This window comes from Pocillopora damicornis, chromosome 12, assembly GCF_964200805.1.
Source record: "Pocillopora damicornis chromosome 12, jaPocDami1.2, whole genome shotgun sequence".
Lineage (NCBI taxonomy): Eukaryota > Metazoa > Cnidaria > Anthozoa > Scleractinia > Pocilloporidae > Pocillopora > Pocillopora damicornis.
The window spans coordinates 15,902,572-15,922,480 of record NC_142681.1 but is presented as its reverse complement, the minus strand read 5'-3'; the positions used below and the strand labels follow the sequence as shown (position 1 = coordinate 15,922,480).

General features: G+C 37.3%; 3 protein-coding genes across 3 annotated transcripts; 1 reads left to right on the top strand and 2 right to left on the bottom strand.

Moving 5' to 3' along the window:
- Positions 1–2,547: 2,547 nt before the first annotated feature.
- LOC113665823 (notchless protein homolog 1) lies at positions 2,548–13,619 on the bottom strand. The gene is made up of 18 exons (XM_089189607.1): positions 13,521–13,619; positions 12,467–12,593; positions 12,083–12,254; positions 11,861–11,906; positions 10,990–11,069; positions 10,733–10,809; positions 10,109–10,206; positions 8,684–8,720; positions 7,754–7,909; positions 6,764–6,802; positions 6,423–6,563; positions 6,003–6,099; positions 5,351–5,456; positions 5,201–5,243; positions 4,899–4,956; positions 4,639–4,697; positions 3,709–3,779; positions 2,548–2,931 (listed from the first exon to the last, which is right to left on the bottom strand). Exons 1-18 carry the CDS (start codon positions 13,523–13,525, stop codon positions 2,919–2,921), a joined length of 1,425 nt encoding a protein of 474 aa, XP_089045733.1. The 5' UTR covers positions 13,526–13,619; the 3' UTR covers positions 2,548–2,918.
- Positions 13,620–13,632: 13 nt separating this feature from the next.
- Positions 13,633–16,051, top strand: LOC149036710 (large ribosomal subunit protein uL18m-like). Its single transcript, XM_089189608.1, has 4 exons — positions 13,633–13,975; positions 14,545–14,776; positions 15,268–15,355; positions 15,906–16,051. Exons 1-4 carry the CDS (start codon positions 13,659–13,661, stop codon positions 15,989–15,991), a joined length of 723 nt encoding a protein of 240 aa, XP_089045734.1. The 5' UTR covers positions 13,633–13,658; the 3' UTR covers positions 15,992–16,051.
- A 736-nt stretch (positions 16,052–16,787) lies between these two features.
- On the bottom strand, positions 16,788–19,885 carry LOC113665824 (transmembrane emp24 domain-containing protein). Its single transcript, XM_027181545.2, has 4 exons — positions 19,580–19,885; positions 18,505–18,694; positions 17,853–17,963; positions 16,788–17,768 (listed from the first exon to the last, which is right to left on the bottom strand). The coding sequence occupies exons 1-4, from the start codon at positions 19,763–19,765 to the stop codon at positions 17,644–17,646; spliced, it is 612 nt and encodes a 203-aa protein (XP_027037346.2). The 5' UTR covers positions 19,766–19,885; the 3' UTR covers positions 16,788–17,643.
- Positions 19,886–19,909: the final 24 nt, after the last annotated feature.

The window sequence follows — 19,909 nt, the reverse complement described above, 5'->3', positions numbered from 1 at the left end:
TGGAAGACAACATCCCAAGGAGAGAACCAATTACTAAATCCTCTATTGATTGTATGATACCTGTTTTATGCAATGCGGGGATTCCTCAGTATTTTCAACAGAAGAGCATTATGCAGCTTTATTGATACTTGTCGGTATAATCCACGAAAACTTTCGTTCACATTGTGATTGACCAATTGAATTACCTCCCTTATGCAAAAATGTGTCAAAAATCACAAAATCAAACGCACGTCCTTACGAAAGTGTTCCTGAGGAGCTCTGACTCTTATTTCACAACGTGATCATCTCACAGCTGGAGCTCGGGCCGCCTGTGGATCGACTAATTGAATGACCTACCTTAAACAAAAATATGTTTAAAAAATCACAAAATCAAACGCACGTCCTGACGAAAGTGTTCCCGAAGAACCACCTTTTTCGACACTCTGGACACCCGACGAACTTATCGGGGTTCAAATTGATTCTATCAGGTCTTTGATTCAATACAATTTATTTACCGATGGAATTTACAAGTTTAATTTCGGTTCCCATGGTGACTTACAAAAGCAAACTAAGACTCACATTCTCGCCCAACAGTGGGCGATTGTGTTCAAAATGTACTGGACTCATTTCAGTTTATATGAAAGCTCTCTATTCTTAGGTACGTAGCAAACCTAGAAATGGATAACTCGCTAAAATGATTTCTTTTCAACATAGTAAGCGGTCAGATGGCAAACGATTCATTTTCGAAGTGAGGTGAGGTATTTTTATTGAGAATTTGACTGTGTTTTTTTTTATTCCTGAGGGCGCTCGTAAATATTCCCAAACAAACTCTTATAATTTCGCCATAACTCTTATTTCGCAACATGATCATCTCACAGCTGGAGCTTGGGCCGCCTGTGGATTGACTAATTGAATTACCTCCCTTTTGCAAAAATATGTTAAAAATCACAAAATCGAACGCACGTCCTGGCAGAAGTGTTTCTGAGGAGCCACCTTTAGTGACACTCAGGACATCCGACAAACTTATCAGGGTTCAACTTTCAAGTATACTATATATGTCATTCCGGATCGTGTGGGAAGAGCAAATAAACCGAAGCATCGCGCGAACGGTCATACATTCTGCACACTGTTTCTGTTCACGCTTCGATCTGAACATGCATACCTACAGAAATTTACAAACTTAGACACTAACTACGCGGTATTATTGAAAAACTTTTGTATGTCCCTATCCCTCGTATTTCCATGAACTCAGGCCTTTCATTGTCGTCAGTAGCAGCATCAGGGTTTTCTTAGCCAGTGTAGTTTAGGCTGTTCTTCGTGGCGTTTAATGTAGTCAACTTATCCCAAGGGAAGCCACTTAGGAAGACGAAGAAATTAAGTGATATTATTGTTATTTTGAGGATAACAGCAAGTCCTTATCTCACACATTTCCATTGACTGACGCCTCTAATTGTCGTCAGTAGCGGCAACGGGATTTTCCAAGCCAGTGTTGTTCGGGTTGTTCTGCCCAGCTTTTAACTTAGTCAGCTTATCCCAAGGGATGCCCCATAGGAAGATGGCTTCCTCATTGGCTGGGAAAAAGATGTGATTTAAGACCAAAAATGGTGCGATTCGTGAATAAATTGTACTAATTAGAGCCAATCAGATTACAGGGACCATCAGTGATTTCAAAATGGATGTAATAAGGTGTGGAATTGCGAGTTGAAAACGAGGCTAAGTGGTATTGTTTCGCACCAACGTAAACATAACAAATATCGTCAAATTTGTAGATGGAAATAAGAGAGATGGTAAGTTTTGAGCTCGGGAAAGAAACAACGAAAGATGCTTTTCGTCTTGTCACGAGCAACAAAGAAAAAATTCTGAGTCCACATGAAGAATCGAACCTCAAACCTTCGGATTCCGCGCTCCGATGCTCTACCACTCAGCCACAGGGATTCCACGGTGAGCGAGGTCTCCTACGAAGTTCATATGACTCGCGTCCTGCATGCTGCTAGGAACACAAATGTCGAAAGCGTAATGTTTGTTGATAGATTAAGAGAGATGGTAAGTTTTGAGCTCGGTAAATAAATAGAGAAAGATGTTTTTTTCGTCTCCTCACCGTGGAGTCTCTGTGGCTCTGTGTACGACTGACCTTGCTTACTATTCGCTAACGTAATGACGGTTCTGACAGTTGACTTTGAAATGGCTTTCTGGCGCGCGCGCCCAGGATAAAAACTAACAATATCATTACTGTTTTCTTTTTTTCTTATTTTTATTCAATTATGCGATTCAAGGAAAATCCATTACCTGACTCGAGAATTCCGCGTTGAATTGCACGTGGAAACCAATATCGTACGAATCGCTTCGTTTCGCGATTCGTGCGGTATCGGTTATCACGTGCTATTTAACGCGGAATTCCCTCGTCAGGTAATGAATTTTCCTATAGTATCATCCTGAGACGGACTGATGTCGGTAGTAGTGACTGACGTTTCGACATCGTTGGTGGAACCGGACTACGGACCGCAGCTGCCCTTCGGGCTCACTCAGGTTATTTGATCAGCGACTTAAAGGTGTATTCTCCAATTTGACCCATTTCCTTTTCCCTGTATTATAAACTGTACACATCTTTAGTGTCGTTACATCATCATTAAAGTGCCTCAGTTATCATTAAAAATGAATTCTGTGATAGGAGCTTTAGTTCGGTATTTTTGCAGTTCAGAACAAATCTTGTTTTCCTTTGATGGTATGAAAGAGGTTCAAAATTCGAACTTAACGACATAAAAATTGCATTTTGTTTCGATCGCCATCTTCATAAATCATGGACTGTCCACTTGTGAAAATTATCCAGTTCTCAGAGAAGCCGCATTGTCAACTTAGTACCCAGTATCTCGTCCTTCTCCTTTCCACGGATCGTCCCTTCGGATGCGTACTTACTACGTTCCAAACGCAGTCTTTCTTCTTTAAGATCTCCACCTACAACAAAGAAGCACAGATACTTAATGTTTGTACAAAGCTTGTGGATAATGTTCATATGAATCAATCCGAAGTTATCCTACAAAGAGCAGTTTTCCTCCTAACATAAAGGGGGGGGGGGGTGAGAGGGAGGGAGAGAGAGGAATGAGAGGGGGAGAACGAGGGAAGAGGGAGAGAGAGGGGGAGAGAGGGGGAGAGAGGGGGAGGGACAGGGACAGGGACAGGGACAGGGACAGGGACAGGGACAGGGACGGGGACAGGGACAGGGGTATTCTTACGGGGTAAATTACTAGTACAAAGAATAAATGGGTGAGTTTCCAAAGCTGTGGTGCTGCGTCAGAGGGGGTTTTAAAAGATAACTTAATGTTATGAACTAAGTAGTTAGTGTAAATTGGTCAATGTAAAGAGTTCTACAGCTGACGTTTCGAGCGTTAGCCCTTCTTCAGAGCGAATGGAGCTCACACTCGAAACGTTCGCTTTAGAAACTCTTTACAGTGACCAATTTACATCATCAATTCGGTTGATAAAACCAAACTGTATGCAGAACGCCCAGCTAACAAAGTCCCGCACAAGACAGAATGCGAAGGAATACAGTAGCGATGACATAACCCCTGTAAAAGTCTCTAAATATCTGGTTAGTGATTCTCCTTTCTTCCTATTATACAATTCTTTATAAGTAAGAAAAGAGAAGCTGAAATACAACATAACTATAAACATTACGAACCCAAGCCTAGATACTAAGACATTGAATTAAACGCAAGTTAAAAAATCCTTTACATTTTCAGGACTTTGTCTTTTCCTCCGCTCGCAACTCTGGTACCATCTGGGCTCCAGTCGACACTGTAAACCTGTCAGAAGAGAAGGGAAAAAAACGTTTTTCCGTCTGCCTTAAGCCGTTTGTTCACGAGATGAAAATGCATGAGTTTACATTAACTCAGGTGAACAAAAATTAGTTTCAATATTTATGCAGCGTTGACTAGAAGATTATAGGAACATGGAACAAAATGAGGGTTTTACTTATTTGACATTGCCGTAAACGTTCGGCATTCTTCTTAGGGAGTCAAAATTACCACGAAAGTGACGCCTGTGAAAACGCCCCTTAAAAAATTCTGTGAGCCACTCGATGTGATTACCTTCCCTTACGGCGCGGGATCTCCCATTCAACAGAACATGTTAATGCAGCAGTGAGTTCGAATTAAAAATAAGAATAATATACCGTCGAGGCCCTCATTATTAGATTGCACAAACTTGGGTATTTTATTTTGTTGTATTGCAGAGGATGGCTAGAAAATGTATCATTTAAAAAACCGAGCAACACAGTGAAAAAAACAAAGAAAACTACTTTGTTTTCAAGACGACAGCAGTGCATCTGTGCTCTAAATGATCAAAGCGCGAAGTCATCAGTTCATTATATATATAGCCTTGTAAGCAATGGTTCTCAACCCTTTAACTCCCACGATCTGATTGTTAATTCTCCCCTCTAGCTGCTACACGTTTCCCTATAAGTCATTTACGAGAGGTTGTCGCTAGATCAAGATAACAACTTCTTCCTGATTTGTTTGAGTATTCGCATTACCTGTTGGCTGGATACTGTACAAATATCATGGGGAGAATTTACATGTTAACCACTTCTGGGAGCTAAAGGGTGAACCGATGAGTAAGCGAGAGTTACGAAACTTATTAAGTAATGAATTATGCACCATATACCTCGTCTGCGTGACCAGGAAGATCCTCCATGATTTTCTTTGTTTTCAAATCCCACACCTGTTAAATTAAAAGATTGCGTTCATGGCAACTCAAAATTTACTGCATTTCCTCTGTCGAGACTCGACCACTTCTTTCAACGATTTTCTGTTCTTTTTTTTTTTTTTCGGAACGAGCAGAAGAGAACCCTGGGGACGAGGTTGAAACAATAACCCTACACTTCACCACACTCTTAATATTATTGGCTCGCTGAGCACTTAACTTTAGGGTGCTGTCTGCACTTCCACTGCAAAGAAGTCGGCTGTCCGCTGACCAAGCAATCTAAGAAAATTTGAACACTGTTAAGAATACCATAACCTGGAAAACGATCATTGTAAAATTTGTATTTTTATCGCAAAGAAATCCTGGTGGAAAGAAAAGGTTATCATGGACACCAGAAAAGTCATTGAATGGTCTTCTTGAAACTGACACCTCGCCAATTAATACAAAAGAAGAACAAGAAAATTAGAATAAAATAAACCAGACTTAAAAATGTGCACAGTAAAAGTTTTGAAGAACTCCTTACCTGATATACAGAGTTCACATGTCCACGAAGAGATGTGATGTACCTAATAAAAAATAAAGCCAATTACATTATTCATGAAATAACATATAATAAGATGGCCAGGATTGAAGGCTGAGGCAAGTAGTAAAATCTGAGGTTAATTCCACCTACTTTCCACTGTCACCATTCCAGATTTTAACTGACTTATCAAATGAGGCACTTGCTATCATGCGACCGTCAGGAGAAAAGCTGACTTGATTTATAAGAGCTTGGTGACCTAAAAGTTGAAAATGAACAAACAATGGGTTCTGGGACGTGATACCAAAAAACACAATTTCCGTCGATCTTGCTTTGCAAGTAGCGGCAATATAAAAGATAACATAAAATTTATTTTACAGCTTGTGTTATAACTTTTAGAATCCATGGAAAGACCATTTATTGAGTCCTCCCAAAATACCCAAAGCTGAAGTCTGCTTTTGTACCATGGAGCTCAATAAGTGGAACTTAATCCCAACTATATAGCACAAACCAACAAGAAGTTTAAAGAAGGAAAGTTTCTGAAGAAACTGTGGTGCCGCATAGGTGGGAGAGTATAACAGAGTCATTCAGAATTACCGGGCGGGTATCATCTGAGTTGATAAATGTAAATTGGCCACCATAAAGAGTTTCAAAGCTGACATTTCAAGTTTTAGCCCTTCATCAGAGTGAATGGTGAAGGGCTAATGGATGAGGGGCTATTGCTCGAAACATCAGACCCCTTCCTCTGTCCTATTGAAGTTTCAAACATCTCTAATCTGTATACAGGTGTACCCACTTATCTGACCTGTCATGCGGGCTAGAGGTTTTTTGCTTTCCTCTGGATCCCAAAGAAATAGAGTGAAGTCATCAGAGCCTGAAACCAATCGCTCTCTTCTTCCTCCCTGAATAGAAAAAAAAGAATTTGATCATACGAAGATAACTCTATCTTGAGCAGCAAGATAACAGCCACCTAGAAGTTAATTTGCTGTGAGCTGATGGATTACCCTGATACACCCTCACATCAGCATGCATATTCTCCATACAGTTCTCTATATGTTGCCTACGGTGCTGACAGAGAGAGTCAGTTTAATAATCAGGAGATTCTTTGGTTGGTGATCATTTCGTTTATTCTCATGACCTTGGTGTGTGACTCAGGAGTGATATTGTAAGGAGAAATTAGATGCTAGTCACCCTTAAGGGGTCAAAGGGAAAATTGATGGTATACCTTTGCATGCGTGTATCTTTGCAGTGCTCTCTCTTTCAGTGTATCATTTTCTGCTGTGACTAATTCATCACTTGAGCCTTTTGATGGATCAAATGCACCAGTTCTTAAAGCATAGTCTGTATTCAGTGCTAAGTGATTCACCTGTTATATAAAAAAAATTAGAATGCAATGACTGCTTAAGAAATATTTCACAATCATTTGCAAGAAATGAACAAAAGATTCCATTGTTTATAATTATCTCTCTGCTGCTTAGAAATACAGTCAAATGATTTGAACAAAACTTAACATTACTCAAATTTTTATTCTTCCATATCTTTTTACCTCCCTGACTGCAAACTTACCCAATGCGCATGACCCTGCAATGTTCTACACAAAACTCCCTAGAAAATGGAAAGAAAGAGAACCAAAATGTTTAAGATGATGGTATAACTACCTACTGTATATCATGATTTATAGAGCACTATTAAATACTGTGACAGTCATAAACCACAAATCAAAACAAACCAGCTCAGCCCTTTGGATCACAATCACTGATTTAAGATTTGCATCTGATTGGAGGGGATAGAGACACAATTGTTTTCAAACAATAGCAAAGTATAGTAATGTTAAACAATTTAAATCCTGGACTTCTTTTGACCTTATTAAAAGCCCTTTTTGCTCTATAGTGATGGAAAGAGAAAGAGAACTTTCTATCTAGAAAAAGTTTTTGTTTGAGATTTACACATTAAGAAAGGCCCAAACACCCACAAGTAAGAAAACTAATCAAAAGAGAAGATGACTGTGCATGTCAAGTGGTTGGCAATAACACCTTAATTAATAATAAGGTATAAATCTCAATACTCAGGTTGAATTTCGAAGGATTACTTTTTAAATGAGTGTATTGCAGTGCTACTATTCTCCTTTGCAGCTATCATTTGCTCCTGTCATGCAACAGCTTCCCCCCTTCCAAGGGCTGCTTTGGCTAAGCTAATGACAGACAAGTTCAAATGTTTCAGCCTTAACAGTTTACATCCCAATATCAGTATGTATATTCTCCATACTATTTTCTGTACCTTTCCTAACATGCCGACAAGGAGAATTTGTTTAAGAACCATAAGCATCTTTAGTTAGTGATCAGTTCCTTTATTCTCATGACCTCAATGTGTGATGTGGGGGTGAAATGGTAAGGAGAAATTAGGTGTCAGTCATTCTTTTGGGTCAAAGGGTTAATAGGAAGGGGGAGAGGGAAGCCCATTGCATGACAAGGTCAAATGACAGATAAGAGGGAGACCTCAATACTTCCAACCATCAGCATTAACAAAAAAGTTTGTTTCATACAGAAACTCACTTACATCATCTGCCCTCCACACTTTAATTGTTCTGTCCTGAGAGGAGGAGTAAATAAGCCCCTCCCCTCCCCACTTGATACATGTCACTGACTTGGTATGGCTTGATAATGTTCTTATCAACTGACTGAGGATGCAATCCCATATTTTGATAGTTGTATCCTTCAGAGAAGAAAGTAATTAAGATACTTAACATTTGAGATCAATGTAATTCACAAAACAACAGGCAGCAGTTTAATTAAAAACCAGTTACTAGCTGTCTGCTGCTGCCTGCAAGACCTCCTACAGCTGTCTATTTAGCTTAGGAGTGGGCTCTCGTGTTTTGGTTTCACCTTGTGGGCTAAGCTGCCTATTGTGTTGTCTGCAGCTGCTCAAAGAAAAATTGAATGAAACCCCTTAATAGACATCATCATGATTATATAATCATCGTTTCATTGAAAACATTGAAATCAAACTGTTTAAAAGTTTTATAACAACAATTTGCCAATTGGAGAATTCTACTGCTGACCATTAAAACTCCATTCCGTGAAAGAAAACATGACTTATGCAAACAAGATGAAAATAATCTAAATACAGCATACTTGTTTGAGCCACTGTGAACACTTTAACTCCAAGAAGTGATTAACATATTACTTCTCCCCTATGGTGTCCATATATTACCCAGCAAACAGGTAATAAGAATACTCAAAGTTATCAAGTAGAAGTTTTTATCTTCATCTAATAACACCACATTCTTGTCACTAATTTACAAGGAAATGTGTAGCAGCTAGAGGGGAGAATTAACAATCAGATCGAAGGAGTTTAAGGGTTAAATGATCTTTGCTTTCAATTGAACTAAAGGAGCTTGAGAAATTTTGGACGTCCTTTACTTTACAATGAAATTTGCAGAGTACCAGTATTCACATGATAACAGGTTTGTTGTTGAGCAACGCTTACTTTTGATGAACTTGCCAAAAACCTACATTCAGAATTACTGAAAATAAAACAAAGAAAAAGGAAAAAAATTAGGTTTAACCCTTTAACTCCTATGAATTACCAAGATGTAATTTCTCCTTACTATATCAATACAATATCAAGCAGCCAAGTGTTGGGAATAGCACAAAATATTGTCCAGAGCCCAGTTGTTCAAAGGCCTATTAGCAATAGCCCAGGGTTAAGATTTAATCTAGGTTTCTTTGTTTCTTTCTTCAAAAGCCTTTTTCAGATAATTTTCTCTATCCTTTTTTGAGCTTCCAAGCATCAAATTGTAGAAAAAAAGAATTATACTGAATATTCTTTTAAAGCTTTCATACCTGAAGTGAGATTTCACACTAAGCCTTGGTTACCGTCTCATAGCTTTGAACAACCCAGCCTAGGGGATTATCAATTGTTCCACCACAAAATTCTCCACACAAATTCTTTTAGAAATGTTAACAGACAGGAAAATTTTCATCAATGATGCAGACCTATATACTAAATAACACTGTTCCCCTTTATGTAGTACACATTTAAGAGTGAGATGATACTTTGGTTTTATTAGCCAAGTTGATGATGCAAATTGGCCACAATGAAGAGATTCTAAAGCTGACATTTTGAGTATTAGTCCTTCCTCAGAATAAATTTGCTCTGATGAAGAACTAATGTTTAAAATGTCAGCTTTAGAATCTCTTTGTAGTGGCCATTTCACAACAATTTTGAACCAAATCATCTTGTAACACCCCTCACTGATGCAGCACCACAGTTCTTTAGAAAGTTACTCCTTTTATTCATTAAAACTGTGATGGCCAGGTGATCTGCCACAAAATTGAATTTTGAGTGGAGTAAATAATTGGAGATATTCAGCATGCCATTCTATATGCCTTTATCACCACAACTAGGCGGACAGAAAAAGGTATTAACCCTTTAGCTCCCAAGATCTCATTAGTAATTCTCCTTACTTTCTGCCATGTAGTTCATGTGATGTTAGTTTGGAGAATTTGGTATTGGATCAACTCATAATCCCCTAATTAAGATTTTTCTTTATTCTCATCAATTGTCTGCTTGATATTGTATTGATATTGTAAGGAGAAATTCTGTCTTGGTCACTCATGGGAAATAAAGGGTCGAAAAAGTATGTATTGATTTGTTGATTTGCTCTGTCAAAATACCACTCTTCTTTTTACCAATATTATAAAATTCAATTTTGCTTTGGTCTCCTATATAAAATTGGGCGACAAATACTTTTCTCTTTGTTTCAGATTACAATAATTATCATAATGACTAAAAGAAAAAGGGTTAAAGTCAAATTGATTTGAAAAATGTTTAACCAGAAAAATTTCACAGTCACAAACATATCACATTCTGTTTTTCTAAATTAAGTAACCACTATTCAAAACATTGTACCTATGAAGTGGTTGCCAGCTGAGCCAAGTAATCCACTGCAAATGACCTTTCAAAGTCTTTCCTATTTGCTTTCCATCGACAGGGTTCCATATTCTAATCTAAAATAAATCAGACAATTTATTGACCCTTTTTACCCTAATATCAGTGTACATATTCTCTATACTATTCTCTATACATCTCCTATGGCGCTGACAGAGAGAGTTAGTTTAATAATCAAGAGCTTTGGTTTGGTTGGTGATCATTTCCTTTATTCTCGTGACCTTGACGGGTGATTCAGAGGCGATATTCTAAGGAGAAATTAGATGCTAGTCAATCTTAGAGGTCCAAGGGTCAAGTTTCATGTAACACTCCAGACACAGATTTATGCGAGAGGAAACAAGCTTGCTTTGAACATAAACCCCAGACAGAGGAATATCCTCTCCTCTATACTTCTCCTTACTGAGTTTCCAATTCTCTTGTCCATGCTTCAAAACTTTTTCAAGATTATATACATTTACTATGATGCAACAGATTAAAGTAAAGGAGGAAAATTTAAAAACAAAAAAAATGAAATTTGTTAAAAATAGAACTCCAAATTGTCAGACTCTTAATACTCTAATTAGCTATTGAAAATCACATTCTTACCTCGCCATTTTTACAGCCAGAAGCTAACTTCTTCCCATCTGGAGACCACGCTATATGTAAAATCCAGTGTGTATGGCCTCAAAAATGATTATCAAGAATAAATTAATTATTGAAAATCCATACATCATAACTTCACTGTTCAAAAGGTTTTTGACTTTGATCAACATCAAATTAAAATATGAAGCACTAGGACTTTGATATGGAAAAATCTCAACAACATTTGTTACAGGGATGAAAATTCAATGATGGGTGAGTACCTTTACAAGTAAAATGAGGTGTTTCTGTGTTCACATCCCAAAACCGAACAGTTGTGTCTCCTGAACCACTTGCCAAATATCTAAGAAGGATTTATAAATATGTATAAAAAAAAAACGGAACAAAACAAAACAAAAAGAATTCTTGTCTTTCTTATTCATAAGAGAGCTCAAAATGCACCATCTTCTGAAATTTCCACACAGAATTTGCTAACCCTCAAAGGCAGAATACAGGATGCTTGTCAAATAATTATATCAGCCCTGTAAACCAATACCTTTAGCTTTCCTTGCCGGTAATTGTGAAGAAGAGCTCCCCAAAAAACCTGTTGGCCGACTGTCGGTCAACTGTCGGCCGACAGTCGACCGACAGTCGGCCGACAGGTTTTTTGGGGAGCTCTTCTTCACAATTACCTTCCTTGCCCCCCAGTTCTTTGTAACTTAGAAGTAGAGCACTGGACCATAGAATTATAAGGACCATGGTTTAACCCTTTTAACCCCCAAGATCTGATTATAAATTCTCCCTTCTAGGTGCTGCACATTACCTTGTAAATTAGTTATGGGAATTTGGTATTAGACCTGGATAAAAACTTCTAACTGATATGTTTGAGTGCTCTCATCACCTGTTTGCTCAATAATGTATAAATATCATGGGGAGAAGTTTCATTTTAATCACTTCTGGGAGTTAAAGGGTTAAATCCTCACAGCAAACCAAGATTACCTAGATTTCCTAAAATAACTAATCACAAGTATTGTAAGGTAAATATACTATCTTGATCACTGAATAAAGGACAGTCAAAGTAGAGTAATAATGGCTTGAGAGGAGTAACTTGAACTATGAATACTCTACAATGTCATGTTTCAACACTAAACCCACCTGCCACCAGGACTAAATGACACTGAAATGACAGCCTCAGAGTGACCTAACACAGACAAAAAATAAAGCTATATTTTTACCAAGTTTGAAAAACATTCTATCTCAAAAAAAGGCCCAAAAAAATCACTCAAAGAAAATTATTTTGCAATGTTTGCAGAATATATAGAGACCGTCATTTATTTTCTTGAACAGTAATGACAAATTTAGATTAAAATATTTTACCTGGAATTGTGCTGGTGCATCTTGTCACAGCTCGAACTTTAAATACAGCCTGGGGTTGATACACAATCTCTACAACTTTCTCTGTTTCTAATGTTTGGGTTTCTAATGTTTCCTTGAGACTGCCTGTAATTTCTGACTCATTCACATAGAAAGAGTAAGGTACGCTTTCATCCTGAAGTAATGAAAAAAACAAATCAAAAAAAAATTGAGCCCCAAGGAATATTAAAGTAATAATCATAACTAATCATTCACTAAATCATTCAACAACTTTTTTTTTTAGTACTCCAGTTAGGGCTTTATGATATTTTTATTCCTAAAATTTGAATAAGTCAAGAGAGTCCACATATGCAACAGTGCTCAAGTGGTAAATAGCAAACATCTTACCTTTTGCAGCACTGCATTGCAAACTAATTCTAATTTATCAGGAGTAATATCAAGAGGAAGGTCAAATGGTGTACCAATGAGCTCTCCAAGCTCACTCTTGAACTGTGCAAGAATGCGGCCACCTTCACTGTGAAAGGGTATTAAAGACAGTTATATTTAATAGAAAGCTTAAATCTCTCTTTCAAAATCAAACTGTTCTTATTTATTTTCAAACCTTACCAACATTATATCCTCATTATATTATCATCATTTTTGTCATAATCTGGTCAGCTCTGACAAAGAATCATAATTTTTGAGTAAATATGAACAATAGCTCCCATGTTCAGTAGTCTGTAACCTGTCAACCAACATGATATTGACACATTACTATCACATTACTGACACATTACCAATAGCCAGCAGACAGTGGGCCAAAAATTGACCCAAACCACTGATAGTTGAAAAGAGTAAATAGACACATGCTAATGGGAATCAATGCTTTAATCCATCATCATATGGAATATGATGCCCTATTGTGATTGGTTGGTTTACACAGCTGTGATTGGTCAGCTAAACTAAAGCTGTTTTGTTTACTGTGACTGGTTAGCCCCACTGACTGGCAGGCTAGTATTCCAGGTTAAGTTTTAATTTCTTAGTTGCATCAATCATAGCTTGCTAGATGAGTTTATGAATGGAGGGCACTTCACACCAGAACAATTTGATCCCACAATTTTAAGACCTTTAACTCAAAGAAGTTATTTCCATGAACCTCGATTTCCAAAACTATTTCACTACATTGGCCGCAGGGAACATTGACGAAAACGTAGAAAAACCCTTAAGCTGGAGGATCTTGATATAACACTTAGTCTCGATGACTAAGATACGAGAATCTGCGATCAGGCTTTCTTTCACATGGGAAACTTGACATGTTCAATCAGCGAGAACGCCTGATCGCGGATTAGATTTACATAACGTAGAGGAGAGAATTACTCATTGGATCTTAGAGATAGAAAAGTTAGGTGACAGGCAGACAGTGTGATGCGCAAGGTATAACTTAAAATAAGGAGTAAGTCACCTCATTTTGTCCCTTTTGGTGGATTCGCTAAAATTCCACGTGAATTTTCTCTGTTTACTCTTAACAGCGGTAAAAGTAGTTTTCAAGTTGGTATGTTGTGTAATGATGACTAGGAGCGTGCGCACCGGGTTAGCCAACATGGCGACTAAAAGCCTTGTACGAGCTCTAATTCCATCTTATTTACCATTAGTTAGACGCAGCCTTTTAAACTACAAGGAGATCAACCTAAAGATTATATCAAGAAATATTCGTTGCATTTCTAGATGCAACTTTTCTAACGCGGCAAGTCAAATGAAAGAGGTCGATGAGGCGACTGAAAATAGTGACCCCCGAAAAACGAAAATTCCAATTTTGGGTGAATTTGAGAACAGAAATCCTCGAAACGAAGAATATTTTGGATTCAACAAACCAAGAGGGTATTCTACACAAGTTTACAGGGTTGATTTCTACAACAAGTAAGTTTGCTTTATCTAATACTGCAGCTCTGTGTGTCGGTTTAACAAATCGACGAAATCGACTGTGTATTAACGAAAATCATTGTAGATAAGAGTACAGATTACAATGACCACTGTAATGGCGAATGTCTCTGTCGATAATAGTACAGACCACGCTAGACCACAGTCAATTCGCTTTTAACCACAATATCGTTGTCAAATAAATTGATTCTTTCAATGCGTGACCAAGATCGTGACACCCTGACGCAAGCAGCGTTGTCTGTACTCCTATCGACAACGGCAAATTGGTCAATCAGATCATGATATTACTGCTAATGATGGTAAACAAATTCAACTGGTGGTAATTGGGGCTTCTGACGGTCATCATCAGCTAAATTGTGGAATTTCCCGAGGAACTTGAAACTGGCTTATTCATATCATTTATAAACAGAAGATTACATGTTTAAATGATGCTGAAGGCCTACTCAGTTCAAGTGGATGACATTTCTGTGTTAATTATCTCAGGAAGTGTGGGTACTTCTACTTTCAAGGATATTGTTAAATCATTCTGGTGTTTTCTTCATCCACAGACTTCAATTCTTAATAACAAACCGGCATACAAGAGCTCAGGTGGTGCATAACAGTGGATTGGTCCTGGTGTCTGCATCCACCACTGAGTTTGAAATCACACAGCATCTTTACAAAACTACAGATGTTACTGCTGCAAGGAATATTGGCAGAGTCATTGCACAGAGATGTCTAGAGGCAGGAATAGCACGTGTACGATGGGAGGCTATGAAAGGGGGCTTCCGCAAACAAAGGGTAACAGAAGCTGCTAAAATTGATATGCCATCCTAAAATTGTCATTATTCTTTGTGTGTTTGTTGCTGTAGGTATATTTTACCATAATTTTATAATATTTTTCTTATCCTCTTTACCCTTGAACCCTGTCACTCTGAGGATTTACAGATAAATTATCTGCATTTTTTGTCATGTGTTTCTAATAATTTAACTCTGAGGGCTGGTTATGTAAACAAAGTTTAGCTTTTGTTTAACAAAACTGCATTCTAAGCCATCTTCAATCTTTGTGGTAAATTAATTAAGAGAATCTGGTGTTATATCAGCTAACACTCTCCAACTAACAGCTTTGTCCATTCTCTTTGAGTGAAATTTGGAGAGTACACTGAAATTATAGCCAGAAGTTGTGTGGGTAACAGAGGGGTTTTAAGAAATCCAAGGTAGAGAGTTATTGGTGGAGGATGTGACAGTTAAATGGTACTTCTATTTACATAATCAACTTTTCTATTGTGCAGACCACTGCCTTCTCAGAAGCCATTAAGGAAGGAGGCATCATACTGAGTGAACCCAGGAAAGTTATACCACCAGAAACATATTATTTAGGTGAGTGGTTGTTAGAATGGTAAACAAAAATTTAGGCATTTGCACAATGTCTGGGAGACATATCAAGATGTTGAAGAGGACCAGTTTACTTGTGTAAAGTTTTGTCCCCTTTTTGGCATTGTGCAAACATCTTCCTTGCGTTAATTTCACTTATTAGTTTTTTTTGTTTCCATGTTTTGTTTCATAGTTCAGGCTAATGGTTAGAAAAAAAAACCTGGGCCAGCAGTTTTACCCAAAATCCCTTGAACCAAAATTGACCAAGAAATTAGCGAATCAGTATCATGCAAAGGGTGTAAATTACCCATGTTTGTTTTATTTACATTTTTTCCAATTGAGTTTCTTGGAGGATGGTGATATTTTTCAAATTTTAGTCGGCATTGTCCATGCCTAAAATTTATGTCATTTAATGACATAGGGTAGTTCACACTTTTGAGTCAGTAAAATTATCACAAAAGAAATGTTTGTGATGTTCTTGCAGAGGTAAAACACCAAGACATTACTTATTTCTTGTGCCATGTTTCACAATTTTCTCATATCTTATGTCTTACAGATTTTAGACCAAAGAAGAAGAGAAAAAAGTGGAGGAAATTGCCTTATTCAAAGAGATGGAAGGCTCACTTGAACAAACCAAAATAATGTTGTTCTTATTTGTCCACTCTGTAAAAAACACTACATTAAAAAAGAATTTCATTTTAATCTCTATTTCTTGACTCAAAGACCAGCTGGAGCAAGTTCCCCCCCTTAAAGAAATTGGAAATTATAAAACAACCTTCTCATTATGAATTGTCCTCTCTATCTTTTACTTTATTTTTCTTTGGCTGATATGATCATCAGAAAAATGAAAGAAAGAAGGAAAGAAAGAAAAGTGATTTTGCCAAAAGATTTAGTTTTTAGTTTTCCATTCTGCAACTGACCACTAGATCACTATTGTGCTTCCTGATTTACCCAACATCCTTGTATTTTTTGTGATAACGGTCACCCATAGGAACCCCCACTGCAGGCCAATCATGAGCTTGTAATTTCAACTCACCCTAAGAAGACACCTTAACTGCTGGCTATGTGCAGTTTTCAATGACTACAAGTTGGATGTGCCCAATGAGGTTGTGCAATTTGGTTAGCCTTTCAAAGATTTATGCTAGACGATTTATCTCAAATTGCTCTCAAAGTCATGCGATTATTTATACTTTAAGATAACTACCACAAATATCAACCAGAAAAATCAGCCTTAACCCTCTACACCCTAACATCAGTATGCATATTCGCCATACTGTTCTCTATACATCTCTTAAGGAGCTGAAAAGGAGAATTTGTTTGGAAGTTAAGAACTCTTTGGTTGTTGATCATTTCCCTTAATCTTGTGACCTTTATGTTTGATACAGGGGTGACATTGTGAGGAGAAATTACATGCCAGTCACTCTTAGGGGTTCAAGGGTTTAAGGATGACAATTGCCTTTATTTAATTCCAACAACAGTTACATGTAAGTTAAAAAGGAGACAAAAGCTTTCTACAACATGTTGAGAAAGGATCTGTGGATTCACTTAGACAAAGGCTGGTTTCTACTCAAGATGTCTCTCTGATACAATTTGTACTCACCGAAAGGAAGAGCTTAAAGGGAAGCAGTCCTCTTGACATTGTGGCTTTTTTGAGGGCAATATAATTTATAATTTTCCTGAACTTCATCCTAAACCACACTAGTCTGCACAAAAACCAAAAAGGCAGTTTTAGACAAAAAATGGACTCCAATATTTTTTTTATAAGAGTGAAGTTGATGTGTGTTTATGTCTAGTGAAAGCTTCACAGCAATTATCACAGTTCATAGAAAATCAATGGTTACATTCAACATTATTTTGGCTCAATTGAAAATGGTTTGGAAGACAGTTTCACTTAATGATAGCTTATCCCAGTTTAAATAACCAGATCATGGTTAAAATTCAAACCCCTTAGCTTTGGGTCACAATTAATCATCTAAGGAACACTTTGGGATACCAGTAATGGGAATTGTTGTCCTCTCCATAACAACTGAGCATTCATCAGTATAGTTTGTTGCACTACAGTGAACAGTGTTTGAAATGACAGTCCTTGACTCAAAAAAAACAAAAAAACAAAAGTTTCTAAATTGGCAAAGTATCAAAAAGCCAATAAAGAAAAGGAAAATTGTGTTATACAAACAGTTGTTACTGGTTTTTGAAAAAAGTAAATTTGCTTTACTTTGTGAACACAATATTGTACCTCATATCTCTCTGTACAATACAGTTTTTGAATTTTGCTAAAAAATCAATGTTACAACTTAAACCACTCTTCTGACTTCAAAGAATCGTTTGAGGTAGAAAACTTGTCCTAGCGTCATAGCAACCAGCACTAGGGACTCAAAGAAAGACCACCAAACAACGCGGCTGTTTGTGTTGTCATTGACTGCAGAAGGAAGATACAAAGAAACCAAAATTATAAATCTAACAAATAAACCCACTGAATATTCACCTGATGCAATATACTCACTTGCTCTGTGAATTCTTTCTCTAACTTCCATGTATTCCTGTTCATGTTTCATTCCAGTCATTGCCTCAGACAATTGTCCAATCATTTCACTAAGCTTATCATGATTTGCACCTTGTGAAAATAATATAAAAAATTCTTAACTCTCAGATAAGAAAATCTTAGTAATCCTTGGAAACTTTACATGGAACATTTACATATTCAGTGCACCACACATGTGTTAGTTGGAGGGAAGACAGCTTCACAGCATTGATATTTTTCTTTGAATAAGGGGAAATGTAGGGGCATGCTGCCCCAGGAATATTCACAAACTCTTTTGAGATGTGATTTCCAGCATTCTGGGATATATCTGAGTAACTGACTTTACCCAGAGATTGATGTTTGAATCAGCCCAAAAATGACATATTTTCTGTCTTTGATCAGAATCAGTAAGGTAGCTGGTGTAAAATGGTGTGACAGTTGGCAGGTTTCCACATACTACAGGCTTCTAATGACAACCTTGGTGACGAATTGTCTGAAGCATAGTTGGCAGATCATTCAGTCATGAAAGTGTGACTAACCCAGGTTCTAATCCATTTCATGGTTATTCAATTTTTTTCCCGTAACATGCCACTGGCAATTGTTGAATTCTCTCAATTTTATCGACTCCTCTCACCTTCTTCTTTACTGGTGTCCTTAGGTGGCTCTCCCAGATCCATGGAAAACTTTACTATTTTTGGTGTCATTGAAGACATTTTGTTGCTAAAGCAGTAATGATAAGTGCCATCCATGTATGCAGCAAATGCATACTTTCCATTGGTCTCCCTCTCTCCTGTGTAAATAACCTTTTGGTCTGGACCAGTAATCTGTAATGTCCAAAAAACAATCATCAAAACATCTTGATTAAATTTATGACAAGTCTGCATGTGTGTATTATAATACAACAAGGGTAAGGTATCCTTTTGAAGCTGATGAAGAATCTCAAGTATTCCTTTCTAGGGTGACTTTCCACATTCATTAAGTTGTTTCTAAATGTTATGTTCTTGTTCTAAATAATTCCCACTGGTGATACAAATCAACCTACCAAAATCACTACTAATGAAAGTCAATATTTGTTGAGACTAAGGCTGATTCAAAACGTTCTAAGGTTGAGATAGTAGTACAAAATTTAGTTTTGCTAGGCTCAGTTTGACAGTTTGGTGCTGATTGGAGCTTCTGTGGGGGAGATTGAGGCATGTAACCTAACTCCTGTCCACCTCTGCTGTCCTTGTATTAATTTCAGTTCAAAGGTTTTTGTTTGCAGTGTAAGTATGGTTTAAACTCAAAAGAAGCACTGCTAATGTGTTTTGTAGGATATGAACCTGACAGTGAGTCCAGGTTCAACACCTACACATATACTATTCTCTAGAGAACATTAGTGTACTTGTAAGCAATAACAAATATTTGAACTAAAACTTCCTTTTAATGAAAGTTGAAGATGAGCTATAACTGTCACCTATTAAAATGAGCTCAAATGTTCAACAGACATGGAACTTGAATCTGTTTACATTGACTATGAGAGTTCTACAGAAATTCAACACTGCATGACACTCGGATTAATAAGAATTAAGGAAACGATTTTTACAATTTCTTTACGCTGCGGATGAACACATTTTACTGTTTCTGAGTCATGAGCTACCCCTGAAACATATCTAACGCGGTTAAAAATAAAATTTCTGGAGCATTTATAGGCTTAAAATTTCAATGTTTACCGTAACATCGATATCCAGAAAGCCACCCTCAGCTACTTCAAATATAAGCCCCATCTTCGTTCCTGATGTTACTTGATCATGAAAACACTCCTCTGCGTGTGCATCTATCGTTATAAAATAACCATACGAGCTCTCCAACTGAAGCACCAGTAACATCGAACATAACAATAAAGGTATAAAAGCCATATTTGTCCCTAAAGTTTATCTACAGTTTTCTGTAATTATTAAGAGGTCCACATGAAACTATCTTTTGTCCAAACGCCACGTCGGATAAGGCAGACGGGTTGAACGCATGCGCTACCAAAATAATTAGCTCGTGGAGAGTTGTGG

Coding starts and splice junctions, on each gene's coding strand:
- LOC113665823 (XM_089189607.1), bottom strand. Junction 5,244..5,350: donor TGGAATGGTGACAGTGGAAA/GTAGGTGGAATT, acceptor ATTTTTTATTAG/GTACATCACATCTCTTCGTG. Junction 3,780..4,638: donor TTCCTGGTCACGCAGACGAG/GTATATGGTGCA, acceptor CTCTTCTGACAG/GTTTACAGTGTCGACTGGAG.
- LOC149036710 (XM_089189608.1), top strand. CDS start 13,659: ATGGCGACTAAAAGCCTTGTACGAGCTCTAATTCCATCTTATTTACCA. Junction 14,777..15,267: donor GGGGCTTCCGCAAACAAAGG/GTAACAGAAGCT, acceptor TCTATTGTGCAG/ACCACTGCCTTCTCAGAAGC. Junction 15,356..15,905: donor ACCAGAAACATATTATTTAG/GTGAGTGGTTGT, acceptor TATGTCTTACAG/ATTTTAGACCAAAGAAGAAG.
- LOC113665824 (XM_027181545.2), bottom strand. CDS start 19,765: ATGGCTTTTATACCTTTATTGTTATGTTCGATGTTACTGGTGCTTCAG. Junction 18,695..19,579: donor TTCTGGATATCGATGTTACG/GTAAACATTGAA, acceptor TGGACATTACAG/ATTACTGGTCCAGACCAAAA. Junction 17,964..18,504: donor GGACACCAGTAAAGAAGAAG/GTGAGAGGAGTC, acceptor TATTTTCACAAG/GTGCAAATCATGATAAGCTT.